At 40.0% G+C, this 26,073-nt stretch overlaps 1 protein-coding gene across 6 annotated transcripts in view; it reads right to left on the bottom strand.

Moving 5' to 3' along the window:
- The window catches only part of si:dkey-237h12.3 (teneurin-3), a 143,887-nt gene that overhangs the window by 57,973 nt on the left and 59,841 nt on the right, over positions 1-26,073 (bottom strand). For all 6 annotated transcript variants that reach the window (XM_034883312.1, XM_034883309.1, XM_034883310.1 and 3 more), the window contains 4 exons: positions 23,186-23,411; positions 14,341-14,579; positions 4,152-4,277; positions 2,151-2,365 (listed from right to left, as the gene is read on the bottom strand). In XM_034883312.1, the coding sequence (XP_034739203.1) occupies positions 2,151-2,365; positions 4,152-4,277; positions 14,341-14,579; positions 23,186-23,411 (806 nt within the window). The remainder of the gene's footprint in view (positions 1-2,150; positions 2,366-4,151; positions 4,278-14,340; positions 14,580-23,185; positions 23,412-26,073) is intronic.

The raw sequence follows: 26,073 nt of genomic DNA on the forward strand, positions 1-26,073 counted from the left end.
CTACCAATAACAATTTAACATCTGATCTTTTAATAAATTCAAAGGACTGCATGTGTAGCATGGTTTTTACTCCAAGCCCATTCATACTTAAATCTCCAGCTCTAGTGAGCTTTTAGCCTCTTTCAGTTCATTGTATTGGTAATAAAATTAAAATAACCCTTCACAAACCAACCAATTTCCAGAAGCAGAAGAAATCTGTGTTCAGCAAATAAAAAAAGGAAAGGCAATGAAACCATTGTGCACTACCTGTACAGCACCGCATGGCAGACCTGCTTGTAACTTCTCACCGCTTAAGAGCCAAATATTTATTTCTCAAGAGTTGTTGGAGGAGAAACCAGAGCTCAAAGAGGAGTAACTGTTGGACATGTCTGACTAGGTTGCCAGAACCAGAACTCCAAATGAATGCTGGTGTTGCTATGTTTCTGCTTGATGTGTAAGTCAGCAACTGTTGGCTAACACTTGGCGCAACAACTTAATAAGCTGGTCATATATCAGTGACTTCCATCTGCCACCTTGTTATTGAGTTCTTCCATGCCTGCTGTGGCCCAAAAAAATTATTGCAGGTTTAAATATGTGCACAAGCCTCATAGAAACAACATGGGCTTTGAAACAGTTGAAAAAAGGGACAAAGAATTCATTAAAACAGGATTTAATGCTCAGCAATGTGACAAACACGGATCGAAGTGACCTTTTAGTTGACTTGCAAACGAAAGGAAAGAGAGCATTAGGCAAGGGGCAGGTGAAGTCAACACTGTGATTTAAACCCCTTTGAGTAGAGCAAGGGGGCAGATGAGAGATATTAACCTGGCGGAAGTTGGCTTCTTTGTGTTGTTGGCTTGAGGGGGAAGTAATAAAACAGTTCATCCTATGAGCCCTAAACCTCCTGGCAAAGTGCGTACATCTTGATTAGCCGGTGTGAAAGCCCCCTCCACCCAACTCATCTCAATCCAACAATACCAGTGAATACAAGTGAAATATCAGGCAGGAGACCAAGCGTGGAGAGACTGCTGGATGCCCTAGGAGGACACTCACAGCCTGCAAATTCTTCAGACTTTAGATTGAGTGAACTTAGTCTGGCATTTGATAACAACTGAGTGCCATTTCTAAAGAAAGAAACTACAAAAGTTTATTTCTTCTAACTTATTTGGTTTGTATCAGCACAGACAGACACTCAATAGCAGACGGAGGAAGTCTATGTTTGAGAAAGGTGGAAAGCCTTTTGCACTTAAATGTTGTCTTGTATTCCAAGCTGTGAGTACCACAAACAGTCAATATCTCTCATTGGGGTCTTTCATGCACAGTTAAGTAAATGCATTGATTCGTGCCCCTGGTCCCTGAACAGTATGTAATTTAGAGGTGGCCACAATAGACACATTGTCCAGCATTGACAAGCTTGAGTCTCTGTGTAACAATTGCCAGAGACATAAAAGCAGCATCTTGTTAATTAGTACCCTTTGGTCTTTGATTTTGTTGTGCTACCTATTTTCACCTTGAAAGTGCAATCCAGCTCACCTGTTGTCACTCGCATCTGACTTTCTTCCATCAAAGAGTGGCCCTTACTGTCTACACTTGAGTGAAGCCCATCTTGACTAAGAGAGAATGTCAAGAAGGTGAAGCTAAGAGCTTTTGCAGTCAAGTGTGGTGGAAAATGGCCATTGTCTGAGTGCTTCCATCACCATCACCAGACACCGGACATTTGGATGCCCGGAAATGTCATTCAAGTGACACATCAGACATTTTGGAAACACTTCAATTTGCAAATGGCAGGCATTTAGTGAAAGTGAAAGACGGGCATGCCTACACAAGCAAATCAAAGCTTAGAAGAGAAAACTGAAACTAAACTAGTGCCCAGTTCTATTTTGCAAATGCATACATATCAGGAATTTAAATGTGGGAGCTCTTAAGGGCACATAAGAACCCTATTGAATATTGAATTTGATAGTTTTTTTTTATTTGAATGTAGTTTTGATTCCGTCTAGAAACTGGTTTCTTTAAGATGCAGTGAAATGGCATATGATATGGCGAGTGATAGATGTTTTTTCATATTTTAAAAGTATAGTTGCACTTGAAAGACTCAGGTCAGTTTCAGCGTGTCTTTAATCTCAAAGCGGTGAATCTGATTTAAAAACATTAAAAAAAAATGGCTTTACCTGAGTGTGAGTTGGTGCAAGACCCTTTCGTCCATAGACTCCAATTAGCGCATTCTTCTGTACCGAGATGTTGAACTTCAAGAAGCGTGGTTGCTCCATGCTTAGTTGAGAACGCCAGAACACCCCTGGTGGGACGCTCTGACCTACTCTCTTCCCTATGTCGACCTGTCCCGTGTCAATGGAGTTGTTCTCCTGATGAAGCACACTCGTCCTTCCTACAAGACAGAATCATACCCCCCCACCCAGATTATGTACGTTGTTAGAGAATCAAAACAGCACAGTTGAAGTGATATGGTAAATAGCAGTCATCACAAAGCCTTTCATGCCATCAGCAAAACCTTCACATCTAAATTACAGTCTTGGTTTTTGTGCAAGTCTTTGATCTTTGGATATCAGTAAATGTTGCATTCTATTTTTTGCTTTCCAGTGTAATCTTATTCCTTCATTCAAGCAGGGACTTAACAATAAGATAGTCATATATTTTTCCAAATGAGCAATGACCAAGAAAAACAGGATTAAAAGTAATGGCTCCCTGTGGTCCATGATGCACTCCTCACCGGAAAAGAAATGACCAGATATAATTGGCTTTTTATAAGACTCAAACAGACCACATGCCCCGTCTTTTCCCTGGTCCTGATGACTCATAGAGTAAGGCCTCATCTCAGATAAGGTCTAAATGGAATCTGTCAGATATACTGAGCGCTACATTGCCAGAGCAATAACAGCAAATCAAAACAATTTTGCGAATGATGTCCTTAAACTGTGTCCTTACAGTGCCAAAGATAGAGATATGGCCAGTTTTAAAATGACTCATGCTCAAATGAAAAACTGTATTCTGCGAGGGGCAATTACAAAAAACGGATTTCACTGTTAAAAAAGAAAAATCTGTCAAGGGTTTTAAAGTCCTTGCTGTTTGAAGCTCTATTGTAAAAGGAACGCAATATGCAATTTACTGTGGCAATGACTTTTAACATGTTGGATGATGCAGCCTTGTCCTGCTACATAATAACAACTCAACCTTTGCTCCTGCATCTTCAAGAGGCGTTTCAGTGTGTGGACCCGTGTATACAGTCACTGTGAGCGTATCAGTTTGTGCCAGACCTTCATCATTTGCATCTCTCAGTGTTGTGTAATGAGGCCATTGCCTGTCACTTTAGCTTCAGTCAAAGTGAAGACAGGAAGCCAAGTTTACCTCCGGGGAGAATAATAGCCAGCTATTGATTGCCTTTAAACAGTCCAAAACCTGCCTCATGCTATCTTAATTAGCAGTACTTATGAGGATTTAAATCTAGCCGAGTTTAAACAACTGAGCTTTTGCCTGGCCTACTCAACTCAATTAATGTTTTCATGGCCGTGCATTCTAAACACCGCAGTGTGCTTAGCGATTAATTTGGTGGCTTTTGCTGTAAAGGTGAGCTGAGATGGCCTGCCTGCTTGTTGATGAATACACAATGGTCCAAGATTATGATTAGGTAGTACATAGCTGTCTGGAAGCAGTTAATTAATATTCAGAAGGTGAAAGATCTCAATAAACTGTAAAGGCTGACTGGGCATCGGCCACCGACCATTTTATTCATGAAGCCAAATGGTGTGCTGATGCAATTTGTCTTTCTTAGTAGTCATTTAAACTTTTACTTGATTTAATTAATTCTTATTCTTTAACCTTTTTTTATTTATTTAGCATTTCATTTCAAAATGTATTTATTGACACAGCTTAATTTCCTTCATTACTGACAAGTTATTTGCACATTACAAGGCTTGGTCCAACACCCTACCTTTGCCAAGCCATCAATTTGCTGAATTTATTATTTATGTTTTTATTATTAAAAACTTAACACTGACTGCACAATATATAGTCATAAATCAATGCCAATAACCTTGACCAAAATACATTTTAGGGGAAACAGAATCAAAAATAAATCATTTTTGTGCATGAATACAATAATAATAATAAGGCTTTAATTAGCAGTTTATTCAAATGACAGGCTTTTATTTCCTCACCGTCAGCAGCCAGAGCTGTAACTATGCTTGACTGAGTGGGCCCTGTCTTTCCAACTCCTCCGTTTTCAAAAGCCGGCTGGTTGTCCAACTCTTGGAGCTGCCAGTTGAGGCCGAAAAGGTGCATTGCTGTGAAACACACAAAAAAAGCTTGGGTTTGTAGAAATGGATAAACAAATTAGAAAATAGTTCAAGAAAAACATTCAAGTCACTTGAGAACCAATGAAATGTGGGAAAACACAATGGATCGATCCAATTCAGGCAGAAAAACACAACATTTAAACTTCCAACATTTTCGTTTTTTGAGGCTATCCCACAATGGGTGGTTTTTGTGTAAACACAGCCCTGATAGAGGCTAGACAAAGTCATTTCAGTCAATTCTAGCAACACTGTTGCTCTATCATGTTTCCTTGGGGAGCACTATTCATTAATGTGCCACAGTGTCTGCACACATACAGCTACTGTATCAAAGAGAAAAGAATTTCTATTTTGACACAAATTGTTTACTTCAGACAAGGAGACGAGATACACTGGAAACGTCTTAAACTTTCCAAGTCTAATACAGAGCAGGACGGCGATGCAGCTTCATGTGTGTGAAAGAGTAAGATGGAGGAAGAGACAAATAGTGAGAGTCTTAAGAACTAGTAAGGCAGTTTACTTAGACACACAGTCACAGCATGAGGAGGAAGGGAGAGGACTAGATGCTGCACACTTCTCTAGTTGTCTTATACAACTAAACTATGTCTGGCTTTCATTCAGCCAAGCTGCTTTATTGTTACAGTGTTCAATGCAATCAAACTGTTCTTGTTTTTTTGGGAAACTGAGGTGCTCCTGTGAGCGCAGCATGAGGGCCAATCCCCTTCAAAGTCACCAGCCAGGGACATGCTGAGGAAGCATCTTGATTTCCGACCATTTGATCTGCGAGAAAAACTTTTCTCCAACACTCGCCGCTCACTGAGAAGATGGTTATTGACTGCAGCAAATAACTTGAGAGGTGGATATGGGGCCAGAGAGGATATCAAGTTTGAAGGATACCAAAAGAGAGATTAAATTGTAGTTTGGGCAGTGAATCAAACTGTGCTTTGTTAAGAAATAGTGTGTGTTTTGTTTAAAACCTGCTGATGAATATACTTAGCATAAGTTTAGTGAGAATACACGCTGCACTGTCTTTGTTAAATCAAATAAACAGGTGCTCTGCAAATTGGCATTCTATTTGAGTGGTAATCTTTTAGTAAGAGTAATGGACTCTAGTTTTTTTATGTAAGGGGCTAACAGAGTTTTGGGATCTTTAGTCAAAATAGACTTGACCCTTCCTTTGTCAGCGACACATTTTTCTTTGACTTTCCAAAATGATTGTAAAGAGGTGTTTCCCTCCCCAAGAATTAATTGATATTACTGTTATTACTGTTGTGGTGGCCATTTCAGTAGATTTACGCACTAACATTGTTGAGGAAATACAATAATTATGGAAAATAAATGTACACTTCCTGCATTACTGCATTACTAAAAATACAAAGTTACTGCTCTTGTACACTAGTATTCACATGAAATAAAACAATAAAACATAGAGACCATTTAACAAAGCACACTGGGTAATAACAAATTCAACACATGGACTGGTTTCTATTGCTTCTTCAGTCCTTGTATATTAGCATAGGTAAAGCTGCTGAAGTTGAACATTATCCAAAACATTTGTCAGACAAGCATCAATTTGGGAGCTGGCATGCTAACACATCTTCCTTCTCAAATGTCTTGAAAAGACGAAAGAAAACAATTTCAAATCACCGCCGATTTATGTTTTCCTCCGGGGGGGCTCACGGGCGCACAGCCTTTAAATTAAAAGTAGGCTAGTCAAAAGAATTTTGCATTTAAAACTATTTAAAACTTTAGGAATTGGAAAGCGGCCAACACAAACACACACACCTATTAAAGCTTTGGTAGGTAACTTTTGTAAAAATGTATTTTTTACACATTTGTTAAAACTGTCACTATCTCCTAACAGTAGAATATGAGACAGATAATCTGTAAAAAAAAAAACAAGCTCCTGTGGCTCCTGCCTGTGCTTCTACTGACACTTGCACAAATACACCGCTCCCGGTCAGAAACAGCCAATCAGAGCCAGGAGGACTGTCTTAGCACTGTCAATCACTCTCGTGTACGCACAGCGCGTACCGTGTTCAAGCTCAAGAATGTCGGTGTGCTGCAGCTGTGCTAATTGCGGAGAAAACAACTTTTCAGGAAAACTGCCAATTTCTCGAGTGACACCTGCTCAGAAAACAAAGACGGGTAAACAGAAGAAGACCGATGACGAAAAGCGAGCTTAAAGAAAGAGTTAAACCGAGCCCGAAATTAAACGAGGGTCAACATTGGAGCGGCTTTTCAGAGGTGGAGGGAGCTACGCCTCTGAAAGGATTCAACACGGATTCAGAGCTAGCCACTTTTCTGCTTGACATGTAAGTATCTCTGCTTGGTTTGTTTCATTTTTTAAGAACTACACAACTAAGATAGCGATGGTTACGGTATCACTGGTGATAGCGCAAATCTCATTTTACTCTGTAGCTTGTTGCTAAGTCTAATAGTTAGCTTGTTAGCTTGTAGAACGGCAGGAATGTTGTAGCTAGCAGGTGAAGTTTACCTGCTAACTCCCTTCTTAAGTTCTTTATGCTCCTTCAACAGGTCAGACATGGCCCCAGACACAGAGGCACGTGAAGGAATCGTCTTCAGTCCAAATCAAAATGTTCAGCATTTCCTTGTGCAGGAGTACTTTGCAAAAAAAGCAGATTTATTTTACCCATATTCAAAATAAAACCTAAGACATAGTTCTAAGATGTTGTTATTCCTTGGCTTAGTGAACTTCCTCAGTAAATCATCATTCCTACTGAAAGTTTAGTGTTTTTAATTGATCCAAAAAGTAATTCAGTAATGTACTGTGTAAAGTATTTACATATCTTTTAATAGAAATATTTTAAATAAACAGTATTTTTACATTAAGTATTCAAAGTTTTAAAAGCACAGCACACAACAGCTATACGCCCCTCAGAATAAATCCCCTGTATTGTCCATGAGGATGTGGAAAGCATCGGGGGCCCTGCTTACCAGCCTGCGCGTTCACGGCATACACCGCTGTGGGGCAGGAGCTGTGGAGGGGGGGCTGTCGCGCAGCATAGAGCAAGGGGGAGGAACCTGTAAGGTGTGCTTGTTCAAATTTTTAGGCTAAGTCCACGTTTTCTCAGAACTCCCTACTGCAGCTTTAACTCGATAGTAAAGCCGCACAGTCTTTCAACTCAGGACATCGCCACTCTCACAAATACAGTTAGGATTGGAGTTGAGAAGTTTAACTGACACGTAACAGCGATCAGCTCTCACACTTAGCACCAACTGCAGTGTTTAATTTTAAATGAATGTAGCCTGCTGGCAGTCTGGCACACGTGGATGCCGTTGCTCAGGATTATTTCTGTGGCTGCTCGGGCTCGGGGCAACGTAAAAATCTTTGTCAGCTTCATTATATTACATCTTCATGCCAGTGACGATACTTTGGCAACAGTTGGCACAGTTAGCTATAAGGCTGCATTCTCAAAGAAAGCAACTGCAAACTTTGACTGTTGCTGTCATGTTGCGATTTTTGTTGGGTCAAACCCATCTGCTGGCGGTGGGGGGCCGAGACTGAGAGCTACATGGAAAGTACGCACCAAACAAGCCACCTAGACTAAAAAGATTGGGTGATCTTCCCCTTATCAAAGAATAAAAAGACATGACCCTCCCCTATTTTCCTCTGGTGGTACATTCCATGAATAGCTTTTTATGGAATAAATAAATGTATTTTTTTGTACGGTACATTCAGCCAGCATCACCCTCAGTGTCAGATTCTATTTCAGTTACAGGTGGAAAAAACCAGCCACACACATTAGTGCTGACTGATCCATCAATATCTTTGACAAGTTTGACTTTTCTCTCTGAATGGACTTGTCTGACAGTGCCTCCCTGTCTGTGAAACACGGCAAGATCTGTGATCTTTTGTTTCTTTGTTCTGAATCTTTCTCTATTACCAGATAAATCTCAATACTGATGTACAATTTCACTGGCAAGTGGCAACAAAGACACAAACTGCAATTTAACATATTATGCCAAGAATAAGACCATTATCTGAAAAAAATAATTGCATTTGGCCTGAATTCAAACATACAGTACATTCTAATGGCCATGTAAAACTCCTACATTTAAATAACAAGTTTTTCATACTGCTTACTGTGTAAATATATTCATTTCTTAAACTAACAAGTTGGTGACTTTTAACGGAGAAAAGGCTCCAGAATCCCAAGATTCTGGGTCCCAAATTGCAAGGATCAACTGAGGACAGAGCAATAACCCAAAGTGAAAAGAACTCTAGCAAAAGGAAACACACAGAATGAATTTAAAGCATGTCAAGGTATTACTTAAAGAATAAAAGGTAGTCTAATCTTTTACTGAACAAAGCCTGGATTTACAAAATTAGCATTAAGTATTTTGGAAAGTGAACCCTTGTAATGTTGAGAGAAAAAGAATCACTCTTTAAGCTGACTGGCAGAAGACAGGACATCACACTTTATCAAAGGAGACATGGAATGACAGACAGTGCTCTCAAACACACGGGGTTGTTGCCTCAAAGCTGAAGATGCAAAAGACTTTTTTTAGAATTGTATTTATTATTTATTTGTTTTAATGCTTGCAGCTCTGTGAGGCTGTACTTGGGCAAAGTGGTGCTTTGAGCTCATAGCAAACATCTGCATGCTAACATGTTCATAGTGAAACGGCCAACATTCTGATGTTTAGCAGGTAGTATTTTCTAGGTTCACCATCTTAGTTTTGTTTGCAAGCATGCTAATAGTGCTAAACACAAAGTCCCGCTGAGGCTGAAGCCTCTGCATGCATTTGGCTGTAAACCAAAGTGTCAAATTGAAACTTGGACCAAATGATTGCGCCAGATTAAAAGTCAGTCATCACTAACGTTATTAGAATTTAGCCGCTAGAGACAATGAATATCTGTAGCAAAATTTGACTGCATTTCATCCAGTAGCTCTAAAGATTTTTCACTCTGTCAGCTTGGTGGCACCAAAGTAAAAGTCACAGTCTAAAAACATATCCACTGGCTTGGTTCCTGATTGTAGACTTTAGTTCATTTAACATGATTAGTCCACAGGCTCTCCACAATATTGTGCACTGACATCTCCCAGTGCTTCCACATTTCCATGTATGTGGCAGTGGGCTCTTGTGTATCAGACACACCACACAACCACCAAGAGCCTTTCCCTCTTCACTGCTCTTAGTGCGCCAGGACCTGAATCCCCACTTACCTCATCAACAAATTGCTTTGAGGTGAATAGCCCTCAATTCTTTAATTTGCATAAGTTGTTCCCGCAGCCTAGGCCAGTTCAATTATTATTTATGGCCCATGAGCAATTCTCTTCCTGAGCAAGAAGCTGCAGAAGCTAGCCTCTAATCTCGGAAGTCAAAATTTGCCCTGTGGAACAACTCTGCTGACGATGAATGGGAGGTTGAATTTCTAAGTTCATAACAAGTTTGTTTGAGCTCTGACATCACCGTGGTGTTAATTGTACAGAAGCACAAACTTCTGCACTGGAAAATGTTAACATGAGCCGCAGATAATTCTGCGGGCTGCTCTCACAGCAAATTCTCTCAGCTCTTGTGTTTTTGATTGTTGGTGATGTTGTTACCTGGAAAATATAGCACTGATTATTCTACATATTAAATCTTTTCTTTGTATGAAAATTAAGTGATTAATTATTGTTATTATTAATTATTCTGCTAAGAAACCCAAGGCAATAAAAACATAATTGTGTAAAACGTGTGTCTGGGTTACCTCAGCTGGTAGAGCAGGCGCAAATGTATAGAGGTTTATTTCTCAACGCAGAGATCTATATTTCAAGTCCAAACTGTTTATTGACAAACTGACAATTTCCTGCATGTCTTTCCCCTCTCTCTCCCCTTTTATATCTAGCTGTCCTATCCATTAAAGGCAGAAAAGTCCAAAAAATAATCTTTAAAATAATGTTACCTGTTAGAATGCGCAGAGGATGCCATTTTGATAGCCATTGTCACCAAGAGTAATTAGTCTATTTACCATAGAGAGAAGTAGCCCATCTGGAGTCATGGTGTGCCAACAACAACTTGGTGCTCAACCGTCTCAAAATTAAGATAAACATTGTTTTATGCTGGAACTTGCTTGCACATCTCCCCAGAAACACCCCCGGGGGACTCCTCGAAATAAGCCACACAGCTCAGAGCATGTTTAAGATGTTCTCTGGGATAGTATCTCCAACAACTTCAGATGGAATGACAACATCTTAAACACAAGCTTTACCAAGAGAAGGTTTGTCTTCCTGGTCTTGAGGCATTCAAAGCTATTTCCCTGTCTTCTTCCGTTAGTCTCTGTGGGATTTCTTAATTTTTTTATTGGCATTATATTAGTTTCAGTAGCCTTCCAACATATACCTCAACACCAATGAGTGAAGCCTCGTGTATCATTTGCTCTTGTCTGGTAACTGGCACAGCCTTGTTAAAACCAAAAGTGCCCACCTTGTCAACAATTTTATGAGAGCCATCGGTTTAATAAACCAGCCTTCACTGAAAATCTTTTGAATTAACCCAGATTGATTTTATTCATTTCTGATAAACAGCTTGTTGTGGTACAAGGTCCCAGGAAATTACTTTCTTTGTAAAAATCTCCAAGATTCACTTTTTACAAATTAACTGATAACTTTAAAAATCCATGCTTTATTTAAAGACACATTTAAGTAGTATATTCTCTCTCTCTCTCTCTCTCTCTCTCTCTCTCTATATATATATATATATATATATATATATATATATATATATATATATATATATGTGTGTGTGTCTGACAAAGATCAGACAAAAAAAGTATATTTTCTTATAAACATTTCGATCAGCCATGATCAGTGAGGCCATTGTTCGCTTTTGGTTTTGTTTGAGCAGTTCATTTTCCTAGAATCCACATGCTGTTTCTGCATCCAATCAGAGCATCAAAGCTGGACTGGGTCCTGATTGGCCTCCCCTTGTATCTGAACAATTACTGAAATCCATCCAATCAGGCCAGTTCGCAGAACTGGAACTGGAAAGCCTCACCTCAGCAGGTTTTCCTCATTTGAATTGCAGGAGCTGCTGTTGTCAGTCAGCCAGTATACAGTTTTGTGACACACAAATTCAAATTCATTAGTATATTAGGCATAATAGTCTTAACCTGAGCTACAGGAGAAAAAATGAATAACATGGTACAGTAAACTTCAAACACACTCGCATTTTAATACACACCGTTACAGATGCAGCTGTGCCTGTATTTGTCTTTGAGTTTGTCTTTGTACTAATAGGACTATGTGAGCTGACAGTGGAAAAGTATTAAAGCACGAGTGCACATTGTATCTATTTGAGTCATTGCACCTGGCAGGTGAATTGGCGGTGGATGAAAGAGAGAGGAAGTGGTGGAAACATTCTCATACACCTCAGGCAAGTGGCAGAGGGCTGTTTCACACACGCACACACACACACACACACGTAAACACCGACACACCAAAGGAGCTGTAGCACCATCACACATTCTGGAATCAAGCCACAAATACAATTCCCAAACATCTGACAGGTCTACAATTAAACAAGATGGTGATTGTTGAGATGAAAATGTTGTGAATGAATTCAATCTGCTAAAACTGTTAGCGACAACAGCTGAACAAATGACTGTTTCGGCTCATTTTCCCTGTGTAAACTGAGCCGATCCGTCACAGGCACAAGTGCAAATAAAAATACCAACTGATTCCTACACTCAGAGGAGCAGCTTAGTTATAAAACATATGTATACATCCATACTAATTTTATGATATAAGATCATGAACAACAACAAGTAACAAAACAGTTAAGTCAATAAAGGGATTGTGACTATTGATATTGCACATTTACGATCTCTCCTCCAAGAGAGCGCTTCCCTTTCTATTCACCAATAAAACACTGGTTATAGGATCTTCCCAATAAGCCCATATTTCTCCTTATACAACTGTGTCACATTTTCCCAGCCTCCAAGCTGGATGAATACTTATATATCCGCTCAGGGAGAGAGAGGCACAGTGAAAAGATTAAGGGCTTGGATGACAAGCAAGTGCATGAGGAGACATGAATCTGTAACGGGTTTATTGCTGTGGTCAAGAATCTAAAGGTTAGCAAGAAGTCAGCTTTGACACATGCTGTAAAAAAAAAAGTCCAAAAGCCTTTCTCAGAGGACATACTGCCCCAAGGAGGGGAAGAGAATTAGCATTAGTTTATGTTCGTGGCCAAGATAAAAACATTTCCTGTTCCTGACAGAATAAGCAAGTTTTTGGTTCTAGCACAACAAAGGCTTTGTGGACCAAGGTCTTTTTTAAAGACAAAGTGTGTGTTTCCTTTGTAAAAGAGTTCAGTTCCTCAACTTGTGTTTCATTTTGATGTTGCCATCTGTGCTGGCCATTTGAACTGCCTGTTTTAACAGGAACCCCTAAGGACATACATTCTGTGAACTGGGGATCAGAAGTGTGGGGATGATGCACAGCCCCATGCCAATGGAAAAAAAGACAGACCTGTCTTGTTCAAAACTGTGCTCAGGCCATGTCTGCATATCTGACTGAGAGCTTAGACAGACGCTACTGAATCATATCAGGACATCTGCAATTTCTGCAAAAGGGAAAAGGCAGTGAAATAGAAATACTACTGGCAGAGATCAAACTTCATACAGATTAAGAGGCATGCTGGCTACATTCACTCTAGGCAGCTTGTCTATCATTTGTTCCGTTTGACCGAATGACATTACTAAAGATTGTCTAATGCCACCGCAGATAATGGAGTCATGTTTTCTCTCCCTCGAACTGAAAGAAATGTCGCTTCTGGCACACAAACTGCTGGTTTTCATGCACCGGAATGACAGCTTGTTCTGCACCTCCACATCAGACAATAAGTGTTTAGTGGCAACATTCAGGCCAAAGCCTCGGTGTATAATTTTGTCTGGTTATGTAGCTTATTTGATTCAAACGCACAATGTTGAGATGTAAAAATTCCATACTGTCGGCATCTTATAGTTTTAACAAAAATTGTCATCCCCTAGAAAAAAATATCCTGAGGCTTGGATTTTTAAGGTAGATTTTTCTGCCTAAATTGTGGTCTAAGCCCCCAGTCAGTACTGATGTTCAGGCTAGAATATCTGGTAATGTGAGCAGTTTACAGATAAGATTCTATGCTGAACGGCTTTAAAACATGATCAGGGATTGAACCTAAGTGGACCAATGTAAGGAGGAACAAAAGACCAATTCCAATGAAGTTGGGATGTGATAAAAATACATACATCTGTGATAACAGAATCCAAATCCAGATCGTTGTATGGCGTTGGGACGTACAATACACTGATTTGCAAGTCATTGTATGATGTTGGGACTTACAATTTCAAAGTCTTGTCGTAGACTGCAAGTTTAGTCAACCGTACATGTAAGTTGGGGAGAATGTGTAGAAAAAGCGGGGCAGTAAGAGTGCATCTGTGCTTGAGACAGAGACGCAAGCAGAGCAGCTTTAAAGTCTTTTGGGGTTGGTCCAAGTCAAGCCTTAACTCCTTGACAGCAAGTCCAAGTCATCAGCCAATGAGTCTTTATTAACAAATTGCAAGTCAAGATGAAAAGACTTTCAAGTCTGAATGCTGACCATTAAAATGGCATAGTTTATGGTTTTGACATTTCCCTTTCCAAGCTATTTTTAATTGTGTTATTTCCCTTCAATACAAACGTCTAATAATTAAATATGCCATGTTTCTTTTTGTTGTTACATAGTCTCACATCAAATTTAAGTCTAGAAACGTTGTTGCACATTTTTTAGTCCCAAATGCCAAGACTCAAGCAGTCATGTCTTACATTCAAATTTTTGTGACTTAAGGTATGTCTGACAGTGGAAATGTGTGTGCGTGTGTTCAAAACAGATCAAACTAGCTGAAGTGTAGCTCTCATTAATATGATAATATTAATAATGTCCCATAATCTGTCATGCACTGTTTTCTAATGTTGTTATTTGGCTTTTTGTGATTTGCCAACAGCTTATCTGTGAATTCTGCTTATGCTTGATGTGATGCAACTAGATTTAAAAATGTATCCCAAATGTCAAAGCTCATCCTTACCTATGCAGTAGCAGAGAATGATGGACAGAACCACAGCTATCCCCACAGCGATCAGGGCGGTGCACTTCCAGGAGCAGTGTTTAGGGGACTTCTTGAATTTGAAAGCCCCTCTCGACAGACTGTTTCTGGGCAAAGGGCGCGCCGGTGTGGAGTAAACTGTCCCAGTTGCCATGGTGTAACCAGGGGCCGCTGCGCCAAAGAAAGGTGTCGTTCCTGTGCCCGTTTTAAAAAGGAAGTGCCTGTAGAGAAGAAGAAAAAATTAAATATTGTTATGAGGGGTAAAATGAGTGATGGTTCAAAACAGCATCCCAAAAAATATATGCCAGATCCGCAACTGCATGTGTCCATCTTGGTCAACATGTTCTTAAGTTGGATAAAAGACCCTAATTTGTTCATGTCCTGTACTCAATCTGTCCTCAATAGCTCAAAGCAAGTCCAATCATATTCAAATCATATGTCACAAAGAATCCCTAATATACAGTATACTCTTCAATACTGGTAAATCCCATGTGTATCACACCGCAAGAGGAACTGGGTTAAATTCTAATATTCAGTTTAATCCTGACACTGGAAGAGGTGAACAAAAAGCACCTCATAAAAACAATCATCTCCCACTTGCCCTTTTACAACTGGGCCTTTGTTAATAGCCCATTATACCTGGGGTAATTAAGAGGGTTTAATCAAATGCACTATGGAGTGATCGTCCTATTAACTTTTAAACCCCACGTGAAAAGCTCTTAAGTAAATGAATTAAGCCTTGTTGCCACTCTTGCCACTACTTAGAGATTAATACCAAAATGCCTCTAGGCTTGTGGGGACAGCCAGGGATATTGGACAGATTGACCATGCATTGCACGTGTTCCTCCAATCCTGAAATGTAGAATTTCATTCTAAAGATGTTGTCCATTTTTGGTTAAAATATAAATAAAATACATTGTCAAGCAATATTTCCTACTTTGTGGATTAAGAACTCGTGCTTCTTCAAATATTATGTTTTTAATAGAAATCTAAATTAAAGTCTTACATTCTTCACCAAGACTGCTTTAAGTGTTGATTTTAAAACATGACTCGTGCTGATTAATAATACTACTATAAAAAAACTGAATAAACCACATGTAAAACACAACCTTCATTAAGGGCCGCTTTGCAGGATTTCCCCTTCACACTCACACACAAAATTACACCTTAGAGTACCTGCCCAAATCCACCTCAACAATATTGTTTCAACTGGAACAGCTGGGGGTTAAGTGCCTTGCTCAAGGGCACCTCAACATAGGGTAACTTAAGTCATTAGTATCATTTCAGACATTTATAAATGTACTATAGATCCCAGGAGGAAGGGTTGCCATAGTAACCACTAATTTGAAAACACCAATAAACTGATAAAGCAGTGTTTGCTCATCAATTATTCGCGCGGCATCTGTGAAGTCTCCATGTAAGTTTTTAAAAAGCCTTTTAATCCTGACTTTGAATCTTTACTAAAAGAGATCGAGAACGGCTAATTGGGAAATAATCTGAAGCCGATTAGTTAAGAACCCAAAATCCATGTAGAGGCACTTACTAATCACAGTTTCCCTGATTGTTTGATAGGAATAGTGGGTCAACATGCTTGAAACAGTTTCATCAACTATAATATTCTTTTAGTCGGACTAAATGTTGTTTCTTAAGACTTTGCACTCATGCTCAGGGAAGCAAGTGTCAGATATTTGTTAAATCAATTTAACAGGTTTGTTTTCCAAAGGACACATCGAAAACCTACACAGGGTTTATCCTGGCTCAGCATGGGCCTTTGGGGGGGACGAGCGACTAGCACGGCTGTAAGCATGAACGGTCCATGTACAGTAAAACTACTCTGTGTTACGTTATTTGACAAATCTATGGATTGATTGGTTAGTTCTGATTTCATAAACAAAAATGTATATTGCGCTTGAGTAAATAAAGACAATTAACCAAATTAACAAAACTGGTTAAAAAAAAAAAAAAGATTATATTTAAGAGCGTCCGGAAAAGCCTGACTCTCGTGATAAACTGGGTTTACCTCTCATATTGAAGATTACCTTCTACTCTTTCAACAGTTGTTTGATAAATTGTTCTTAAGCACAGTTAAAAAGGATTGGAATTGCTACTTTTATTCTCAATTCTTATTATTTCAGTGCTGGTGATTTGGGGGCGAGGGGGGCAAAAAATCCTCTATGCAGAAAAAAACCCTGTTTTCACCGTAATGCATTGCTCATATGTCAGCCCTGACGCTGATATTTCAGCTATTTCCTATCTCCTGTGAGGATATATCTGGGCTAAAACCTTCTCTGATCAATTCTTGACTAAAAGAACAAATGTCAGATTTGGATCCACTGGCTCCTTGATGCCCCGATTGACACACGCTGTCAAGACAGGGATTCCATTGAAAGGTTATAGTGTGTCACCGCTGGAATGACAATGCTCAGGGCGTGTGCAAACCTGGGAGACGTTCAGATTCTTCAATCTGTAAAAATCTGCACTATTGCTGTGGCAGACTGTAATTTAAAGTTGGGTATGAATGAATTGAGGTCAAAACTTGCACAACGTTGGAGGCGGCAGACGTGTAGTCAGACACACAGGCAAATAGACTCCGTTACTCTGGGGAGTTAAATGTAAGTGGATGCAATCTGATGAGGTAGACAGAAAAGGAACGTGATGGTGAGTGACTTAATGTGTGTGTATGTACTCTATTTAAAGGACGGTGACTACCAATTGCAATGATGTAGAGACAGTTTTGTCTGTAATGTAAAATGTCTCAAATTTTCTTAACAGATAAGAGTTCACAATGTCCTGATGGGCCCAAAGTCAAAGACACATCTGTAGTACAGTGCTAGGGCATGTAACCAGAGGGCATAATGTTACTAACTTACTACCACTTACTAAACTAAATAATGTAAAACTGTATTAATATGTTTTCAAAACATATGCAAACAAATCATTACATAGTGCTTATTTGCACAATTTAGTAAATGAACAATCTGAACGCAGGTATAATTACCATAAACATATGGCACACTGTGGGAGGTTTAAAACAAGAAAGTCAGCTATATTTCAGTCATTTATATCCCTTTTCCTTTGTATGAGCAAGTGTAGAGTGAAACTAAAAGCTGTCAGAATCTGTGTATCAGTGTCAGCGAGACTAATTCAAGTGCTGGACGTTTATTGCACTAGCGCCTAATGTAATTCTGGGGATGATGTTTTTCAACAGCGGACCAGTGTAAATGTCTGCAGCTTTGTACACTGGATGACCGGCTAATTGATTACAGCCAGTGTGATGCAACATGGCACATTACTATGCTAATCCAGCCAAACCAAGTGATGGCAATGTGGTGTGCTTTGAGTGAGTGAGTGAGAGAGAGAGAGAGAGAGAGAGAGAGAGAGAGAGAGAGAGAGAGAGAGAGAGAGAGAGAGAGAGAATCAAGAGTGTGAGGCTGAGGGGGATAGAGAGCGCATGAATGGCTGTGTGTCAGTGTGATTGCAGTGTGATTGTGTGCACGCCTGTCTGTCCCATTGAGAAGCCTGTAACACAAAAGCAGCAGCCAGCCTGGTCTCCTCTGCTCTCACAACATTGCTTGTCATCAGGATGACATTTGAAAACATCCTCACAGAAGACAAAAGACTAAACAGTGAGTGGGTGGATTTGTCTGTGGCTAAGCTCCAGCCAGAAGGGTGAGAGAGCACACTAGAAACAATGCAAATTGAAGCCCTCAGAATATGTAATCTGCCTATTAACCACTGTTCTGTGTAAGCCTTAGCATTTCAAGGTGAGAGCTGGAATAATCAGTCTGCTTTAATCCGTAGCCGAAAAAAGACTACAGATGTGGTGAGCATTGCGGCGGTTTTCACACCCGCTGCTGTCACTCTCCCCCAGTACACCACCTGCCCTCTCAACGGGGGGGCAGCTAGCAGGTGCTATTATGTTACAGCTAGCTCCGCACCCACGTGATGGTATTTCAGTCCCGGCGAGCTTTTCTATGCCGTCCTGCCCACGGAGATCAGCATGGTGCCATAAGTTGCTCCTTCCAAGTGCTTGGATTGTTTGCACATGGACTTTATTATATTGAACGAGTTTGATTGGCATAAGAAGGGCTCAGCTCTTATGCATATACATTTAAGATCTGTCATCAAACTCTTAGCCAGAGCCAATTACCCTGTGGCTCAATCTAAAGGGACAACTGTGGTGACATTTTAGCTACTGCAGGTTCAATTTGCAATTTATAATGACTTTTTTATATGTTGAGCTATGACACCTCACTATATCCACTTTTCGTTGTTGGCAAAAATCATCTGGACCAGATGCACTTCATGTTTTCAGCGGCAGCATCAGCAGTAGCCTAACATGAGAGGGAAATATTGCAGAACTCTGGAATTACCACAGATATGTGTGCTTGGCACCAAAGACGTTGGCAAAATAAATGAAAAGGAAAACACACGAGAAAAAGAAAAAATATGTCTTGAGGATTACCACTTTGTCAACACCATCATCCCCTTTGGCAGGTAACCAGCCATCACTGCAAGCTCATTTCTATTCCAAAAGGCTAGTTGGCTGATATATTACACATTACTAATCAGTCCTGGTGTGATGCTGACACCGTGGCTGATCTACAAATAAAGTTCAATTTTCCTTCTGATATGAAGCATGACTCATGATTTACATGTGCATCCCACACAAACAACCACACACACACACACGCACACACACAAACCAAATCCTACTCGGATTACCTCTGCTATTCTTTTTCACCCCAGAGAATTTTAACACGTTTTTCATCAGAAAAATGTACTGTCTGTGGGACACTGTACCACATGATGATTTTAGAGCTGAGACCCAATTTCATTTCACAAAAGGACTCCCTTGACATAGGAATCCAACAGGGATTGACAGCACATTTATAACTGCAACGTATGGCTGGGCAAGCCTTCAGAAGACGCAGGAATGTCAAATCGACTGTTCTAGCTGAACTAGCTAAGTAAAAAAAGAGGCTGAAGTGGGCTCCAAAGGACATACATATGTAAGAGCAGACGCCTACCTGGATCTTTTCAGAGGAGAACTCATAGCGCATACAGCTCTCACCATAAAGTTATAAAACATAGGAATTTCACCCATACTGGTATATTCTATTTTAAACAAAAGATTAAGTACTGCTCAAGTATAATTACCGTGTGTGCATTGGTCTCTTGAGGGACATGACAATTCATTTTATAATGAAATTCAATGGAATATTTCTAATTGAAGATATCTCCAAAACGATTTTAGTGAAGCTGAGGGGTTTATTAAAAGTACTCCACACACTTAAATGATCTGAATTTCTCCTCTGCACTTGAGAACTGCAACGAACAGTAAGCAGTATTACGGCTCTGTTGCTAACTAATTGAGCCCTTTAAATTGAGTGGTGTTCTCTAGAATAAGGCAGACACAAGCTGAAGTAGAATCAACAAGTGTAAATTCTGGATTTCTCATTGTAATAGATAACAGAACTTCACCTGATTCATTTTTACAACGTATACATGTTCTTGGGAATTGCTATATTTTCAAATTTACTGTACAAACAAAAGTCTTGACTGAATGTTTGTCGTTGATTGTTTCCCTTTTTATTTTTCCGGAGCTGTAAAAAAGGCTTCATTTGTCTAATGCATATGTTTAATCTTTTTAAATTGCTATAGTAAATGTGCCCATATCTAACTTGGTGTCCTAACAGAGCTTTGACGGTAAGATCACAGTGAGATCAGTGACTTTATTCACACACCATCTAATAATGAGCGGGAGTTGCTTTTCATTTAAAGGAACACTGAAAGCTATTCATAGTGAAAGCTAGTTGGTATTGAGTCAAATTAGCACACTTGTGCTTTGAACACTAGCACTTTTATGGGAGGTTACACACACATAATTCATTAACGCTAATTGCTGCAAAAGTAGCTAATGCTGTCAAATTGGTGCTTTATTTTCAGGAGGTCATGTCAAAGGAAATATATTAAACAAGATCATGACATTGCGGTTCATATTTGACACTTTTTTAATCAACTGCCTTGTATCGAATAATTTACTGTCTGCACATGATGTGACCACATAGTCTGTGTTGCATAAGCAACTGGAATTACCACCTTCCTCAACCATCAAGTTAAGTTGCAGTTTAAATCCATGTCTGTCCAGACTTATACAGTAATATATGTAGTAAACACTTTAAATTTAATAAAAAGGTATTATGTATCATTTTTGCTGAAACGTTCTGGCTTCACACACATCTTCAACTCAGGAGCACAGGAAATTGAAACAATCACCACAGTTTGAACATGGGCAACAAAGATTAGTGTCACCAATTCAGTATATGACTAGAAATGAAATATGGTCACAAGCTCACCTTTGGATTCTGAGTTTAATGGTTAAATCATGGACAGAAAAGAGTTTGTGCAGAACAATATGATGTCAGAGTGACGTTGACATCCTATTAGTCATTTGTGGCAATAATCATGTCATAATTAGCGTAGGTATTATTGAGTTATGGTCAAAAAAAGTTTTTAGTGAGGTCACATGACTTTGACCTTTGCTCACCAAACTCTAGTCTATATTAACGCTGTTTTCATTTACGGATAGTTCCGGTGCCCTCCGTATGTTCTGCCCGATGCCGCTCGTTTTTGGCCGGATGTCCCTCACCTTCCGCTTTCTTTGCGTTGGCATTCTAAATTACAGTCAATTTGGGAAACATCCTCCGAGCTAGAACCGACAATCAAGTACAATTCTCATCTCACACTCAACAGCCATCGTAATTTAGTGCACATGTTCCACCAAAACAAGTTCCTTTCCAATGCTATTTTGGAGCGGCACCGTGGCTGCTCTCTGGTGTTCAATGCCGCCCAAGACAATTGTGATTGGTTTAAAGTAATGCCAATAAACCAGAGCACGTTTTTCTTCCAGCCAGGATTGTTGTGTGGACCAGTAGGACCTTCCTCCGCAGCGGAAGGTCTGTCACTGCAATACTAACCTAAATCTAATCAGTTCATCTTTGAGTCCAAGTGGACATTGTGCCAGATTTTAAGACATTGCCTCAAGGCGTTGCTGAGATATCACATTTACGAGAATAGGACAGACCGGCTTATGGACAAACAGACATGGATCTCAGTTAAGTATTCAAAAGAGATTCACATCCATGTGGCACCTAAGGCAACCGACATTTGTGCTGTGCCAGATCCTAAAACCCCCTGAAGGCATACTAATACATACTTTCTGAAGCTTCTGTTTACATTTCCCAACCTGGTAGTTTTCTTGACGTCTGCAATTATGTGGTGAACTGGGTCTTCCCTTTTGGCCCCGTTGGTTTGCAGCAGCTCTTAGTTCCCACCCACTGACAAGCACTTGATTTAGAGTCCGCTGTGGTGATAGTGATTTATGCCTCCGCTGATGATAGGTGTGCACATATTGTTTTGTCGATACGACTAAGACAGCTCAAGGTCACTGCGCGGTTAGTATTCAATCACTGCATCTTCCCCAGCAAGTGAAACTGTCACTACACATCCCAATTGATTCAGTCAGATCATACGAGGTTGTTACTCCATGCTGCCACAGACAAAATTCAAAGTTTACATGTATCTAAGCCTCAGAAAGGCTACTCTGTGCCTGGGAAATATCAGGCTAGAATGCAATCATCTACTCGAGGCCATTTCTGAGTCACAGCGCGATGTACCACACTTCATTAGCCAGAATATTTTGAGCTCACTGATTAAGGGAGACGTACTGATGTTTTAGAAGGAAAACTTGGCTAAGGTTCTTTTAACAAAGTAGTGTCTTGCACAGCAAATTTTCACATAGCACAGAATTCCCTCATCAAGTCACAGTGCACGTGAGTTTGCTCTGATCATCCACCCAGCTTCTGAGTGTAGGTCTATCTAATTTAGTAATCAACCAACAAATAATTGTGGCTGCATACAAAAATCAAAAGGACTATGTACACTTGACAACATTATTCTCAACAGAGACAGAGTAGAAAAAAGCATCCTGTTTAGCAAACTCAGTGGGAAGCATATTATGCTACGCACAATTTGTGGCATGATTATTTATCTTGATGAGGTGCAGTCTAAAATCAACCAAACTTAAATATCTAAAATCCTGGAGTGAATTAACATTTTATTACCAACCTATTTTTGGAGGAATAACCCTAACAACATTATTAAAATCCGGTCTTAATAATGATTGTTTACTTGAATTGATTTTTTTGGTTTTCATTTAGTCATTGGCAATTCCCAGTGTGTTCCACAGTACCGGTTATTGCCAGTTGTCTTGGGTAGAATGTCGACTCATACATGCTGAGTTCCCAGCATTTCTTTTCAGCAGACAGCAAGAAATGCTGCTGGAGCTTAACATGTGCTGAGTTTCCCGCTATCTAACACTGAACTTTATCCTGCCAAGGTGGGTGACACTTATTGTGTGCTTTGCCAAAACCTTTTGCACGTCGTCCAGATGATGAAAGTGTGGTGGAGCCTTTAATAGCACAAACATTAAAATGAAGCTGCATGTTTGTTAATAAAAAAAGCTGGTTTAATTATGACTGGGTGGGTCACCAACCCCGACTGTGAGTCTTATGAATAATGGCCAATATTTGAAAAACTCATCAAACAGGTCAATGGATTAAGCAGACAGGCCAGAAGTAATTAATAAGGCAAACAAGCTATCGTATTAAATGAATAAAATATAGTTATAGCTACCATTATGGCAACTTGGCCCCTGCACAACTATTTCACATCATTTTGTTTTCTGAGTCCGTGAAAGTGGCTTCATAATAACACCTGGAGCTGAATTTTCCAGCTCTGTTGTAGGTCAATTTGGGTCACCTACCTACTCTCCAGGGCCACATTGCTGCCCAGGACCCAGCTGTCCTGCAGCTGGACGCATTCCGCCGTACTCTGCAAGTCGGCCGCCAGGCCGGCTGTGGGCGGCGGGCTTGGGCTCCTCTGATTGGCCAGTGAGCTGCGGCTCAGGGACGTGATGGAAGGATGCTGCTTGTGTGGGGGAGGGGCTGGTGGGAGAGGAGGCGGGCCTTGCTGACTAGATAGATGGTCACCTGGAGTGAAGCACAGGGAAAGAGACATCAGCATGTATAGAGTCAAGATACTGGGTTACTAAAAGACAGCAGGTGGAGAGGACTATGCATCTGCCTAGTATGTACAATGTGACAGCATGCAGCCACCTAACAGACCCAGAAAAGTAAATACAACCAAGAGCAAGACACTAAAATGAGATGCAACCACTGCAAAAAGAAGGGAAATAAGAGCTGCTTTTATGGCGACACATAATAACTGTCGCAAAACGCCACACGGCTGACAGTTGGGTTCTCTTAAACAGAAGGTCACTTAGAGAGGCAGCTGTTCTTTTATGGGCGCTTGACGCAATGTTTCACGTTTGATTACAGCCAGAGAAGACTCTCAAATAACTAATGACCAGAACATCCATTAGAGCTCTGAGAGAACAGGTTTTCCAATTTCACACAAAGCTGTGTAATTGGCCCCCAGAATGGCATGCGGTGATTATCTATCCATCTTCGCTGTTTAAAAGGTAAAAACCCACAGTGCTGACAATTCTGATTTGCTCCAATGAGTCCCAAATGGGTGTCGTCTTTCTTGCCTTACAGAGGCAGGGAGAAGATAAAGCTGGGAGTTGTGTCTTTTAGGAGCTGTTGTTTTTGCATCAACAGCATGAATTTTTATAAAGCATTAGGAGTTAAATCCAGAGCATACAAACGCTGGAGGTCAGTTCTGGTGTATAATTTAACCTTTGCTTTCTCAACCATGAGTAAAGACCTTGTGGACTAAAAGCCCTGGATCAAAATCCGCTCTGGGCTATTAGCGAGACGGAACAACTTCATTGAGAGGGCACTACTCTTTATTTTTGAAAGGAGCCTCTAATGACCATGTAGTTTTTTGTCCTACCTACTCTCCACTGTGTCCTATGCATAAAATAAGCGGTTTATTGCAGCCAACTAAGCCTGGTTTTTGGTTGCAAAGAGCAACTAGGAAACATGTATGAATTCAGAACTAGGAAATCATTTCAACCGCTTTGGGGTAAAAACCTTAAGGCTACTGTGCGAGCTATTGGTTAAATTATTTCTCTCATATTCAAAGGGAGGAATGCGTCAGAAATACAGTGTAATGGAAATTGTAATAGGAATGACTACAGAGAGTCAAACTCTTCTCCACAAGTTAATTGCAGAAGCAGTGGCAGCTGTAATAAAGTGTAGCACGGGGAAGTTGTACCAATCCTTTTTGTGACTGATTACTTGCATGTATTTATTTATTTTTTATAGCAGAATTCATTTTAGGACATCTGTTAAATCTGAATAGATATGAACTAACTGACAGACAGATAGGGAGATTACAGACCGATAGACAAATGATTTAAGATGAATGATGTGAATTAGAATCAGGAGTGACAAGAGTGCACAGCACCGTTGCAGAAGGCCAATCTAAGATTAATCAATTCCCGATTGGACTTTGATCAAACCCAATTAAATACGATCCCCTCATCACCCTACATCACCTTGTCCAAAGTCAATTCTGATTCTTAACACATGAATTACCAGTGATCAACTACGGTATTGGCATTTGGAAATATTAGCCCACCATGACTTAGTAATAATGAATACAAGACATCCCAATCATCTCCTGGGCTAGACTGTGTGCCCCCACGAAGTGTTAAGTAGACTAATAGAAATTTGGATTTTCAACCAACACTAGCTGGTTTTACTTCACCTCTGGGCTTTTTTTAACTGTATGAGCCTGCAGTAGCCACAATCTCCACTTCATTTTCTGCAAAAGCATTTTTCATTTAATCAGCACACACTAATGCAACAGTAAAATGTCAATGGAGGGGAAGAGGGGGATGATGATGAAGGAAAGGGGACAACCTGGTGGGCTCTGAAAAGCAGAGGATAATCTAACATGGAGGTAAATGGGATGTTGATTGGTAGAATTGAATTTTATTAGAAGTACAGCACATTTTCTTTATAATCTCAAAAAAATAAAAAGTAGGCTCAAAGTCCATTTCACCTAATTAAATCATTTGAGATTTTAGTTGAAATAACCGCAGCTTCCTCTTGATAACACATAAAAAAAATACATAAAGTCAGCTGTCTTTTTTTCTCCTGGACAAAAATAATCTGATTATCACACCCACAAATGACACAGTGAGTCCTCGAAAACAATCCCTCTTCCCTTTACGCATTACAAATAAAGATACACAACAGATATTGCACATATTGGTATCCATTTATCTTCATGCCTACGTATCGATCTATTGGCATATAGTGCGAGTCAACATCTTGATTGCCCTTGTTAAGTCTGCTGGCTGTCCTGCAGCTGCACACCTTGTACTGAGAGATTCAAAATGCAGCGTGATGTACAGTAACTTCAAACATGAAAATATATGCGATGCAGGTGCCTTCCAGCTGATGGGAATAGTGCCGACACAGCAAGCACAGAGATGAATTTTCAACAAGTCCAAACATTCTCACTTTCACGACTTTATGGTCAATCAGTTTCTGATGAATCAATGTGTTAAAAGGCATTCCTAAACTGTAACAAGCAAATGAACTGTGTTTTTTTTAGGTGATAGCACATGCTGAGCATAACCCAAAACACAAAATCCCCAAAACCTTCAAAGGTGTAGAATTGGACATGCAGCGGATCTGACTGCATAATCCCACAATGAACGAAGGAAACATAAAACCC

Source organism: Etheostoma cragini, chromosome 10 (assembly GCF_013103735.1).
Source record: "Etheostoma cragini isolate CJK2018 chromosome 10, CSU_Ecrag_1.0, whole genome shotgun sequence".
In the NCBI taxonomy this organism is placed as follows: Eukaryota; Metazoa; Chordata; class Actinopteri; order Perciformes; family Percidae; genus Etheostoma; species Etheostoma cragini.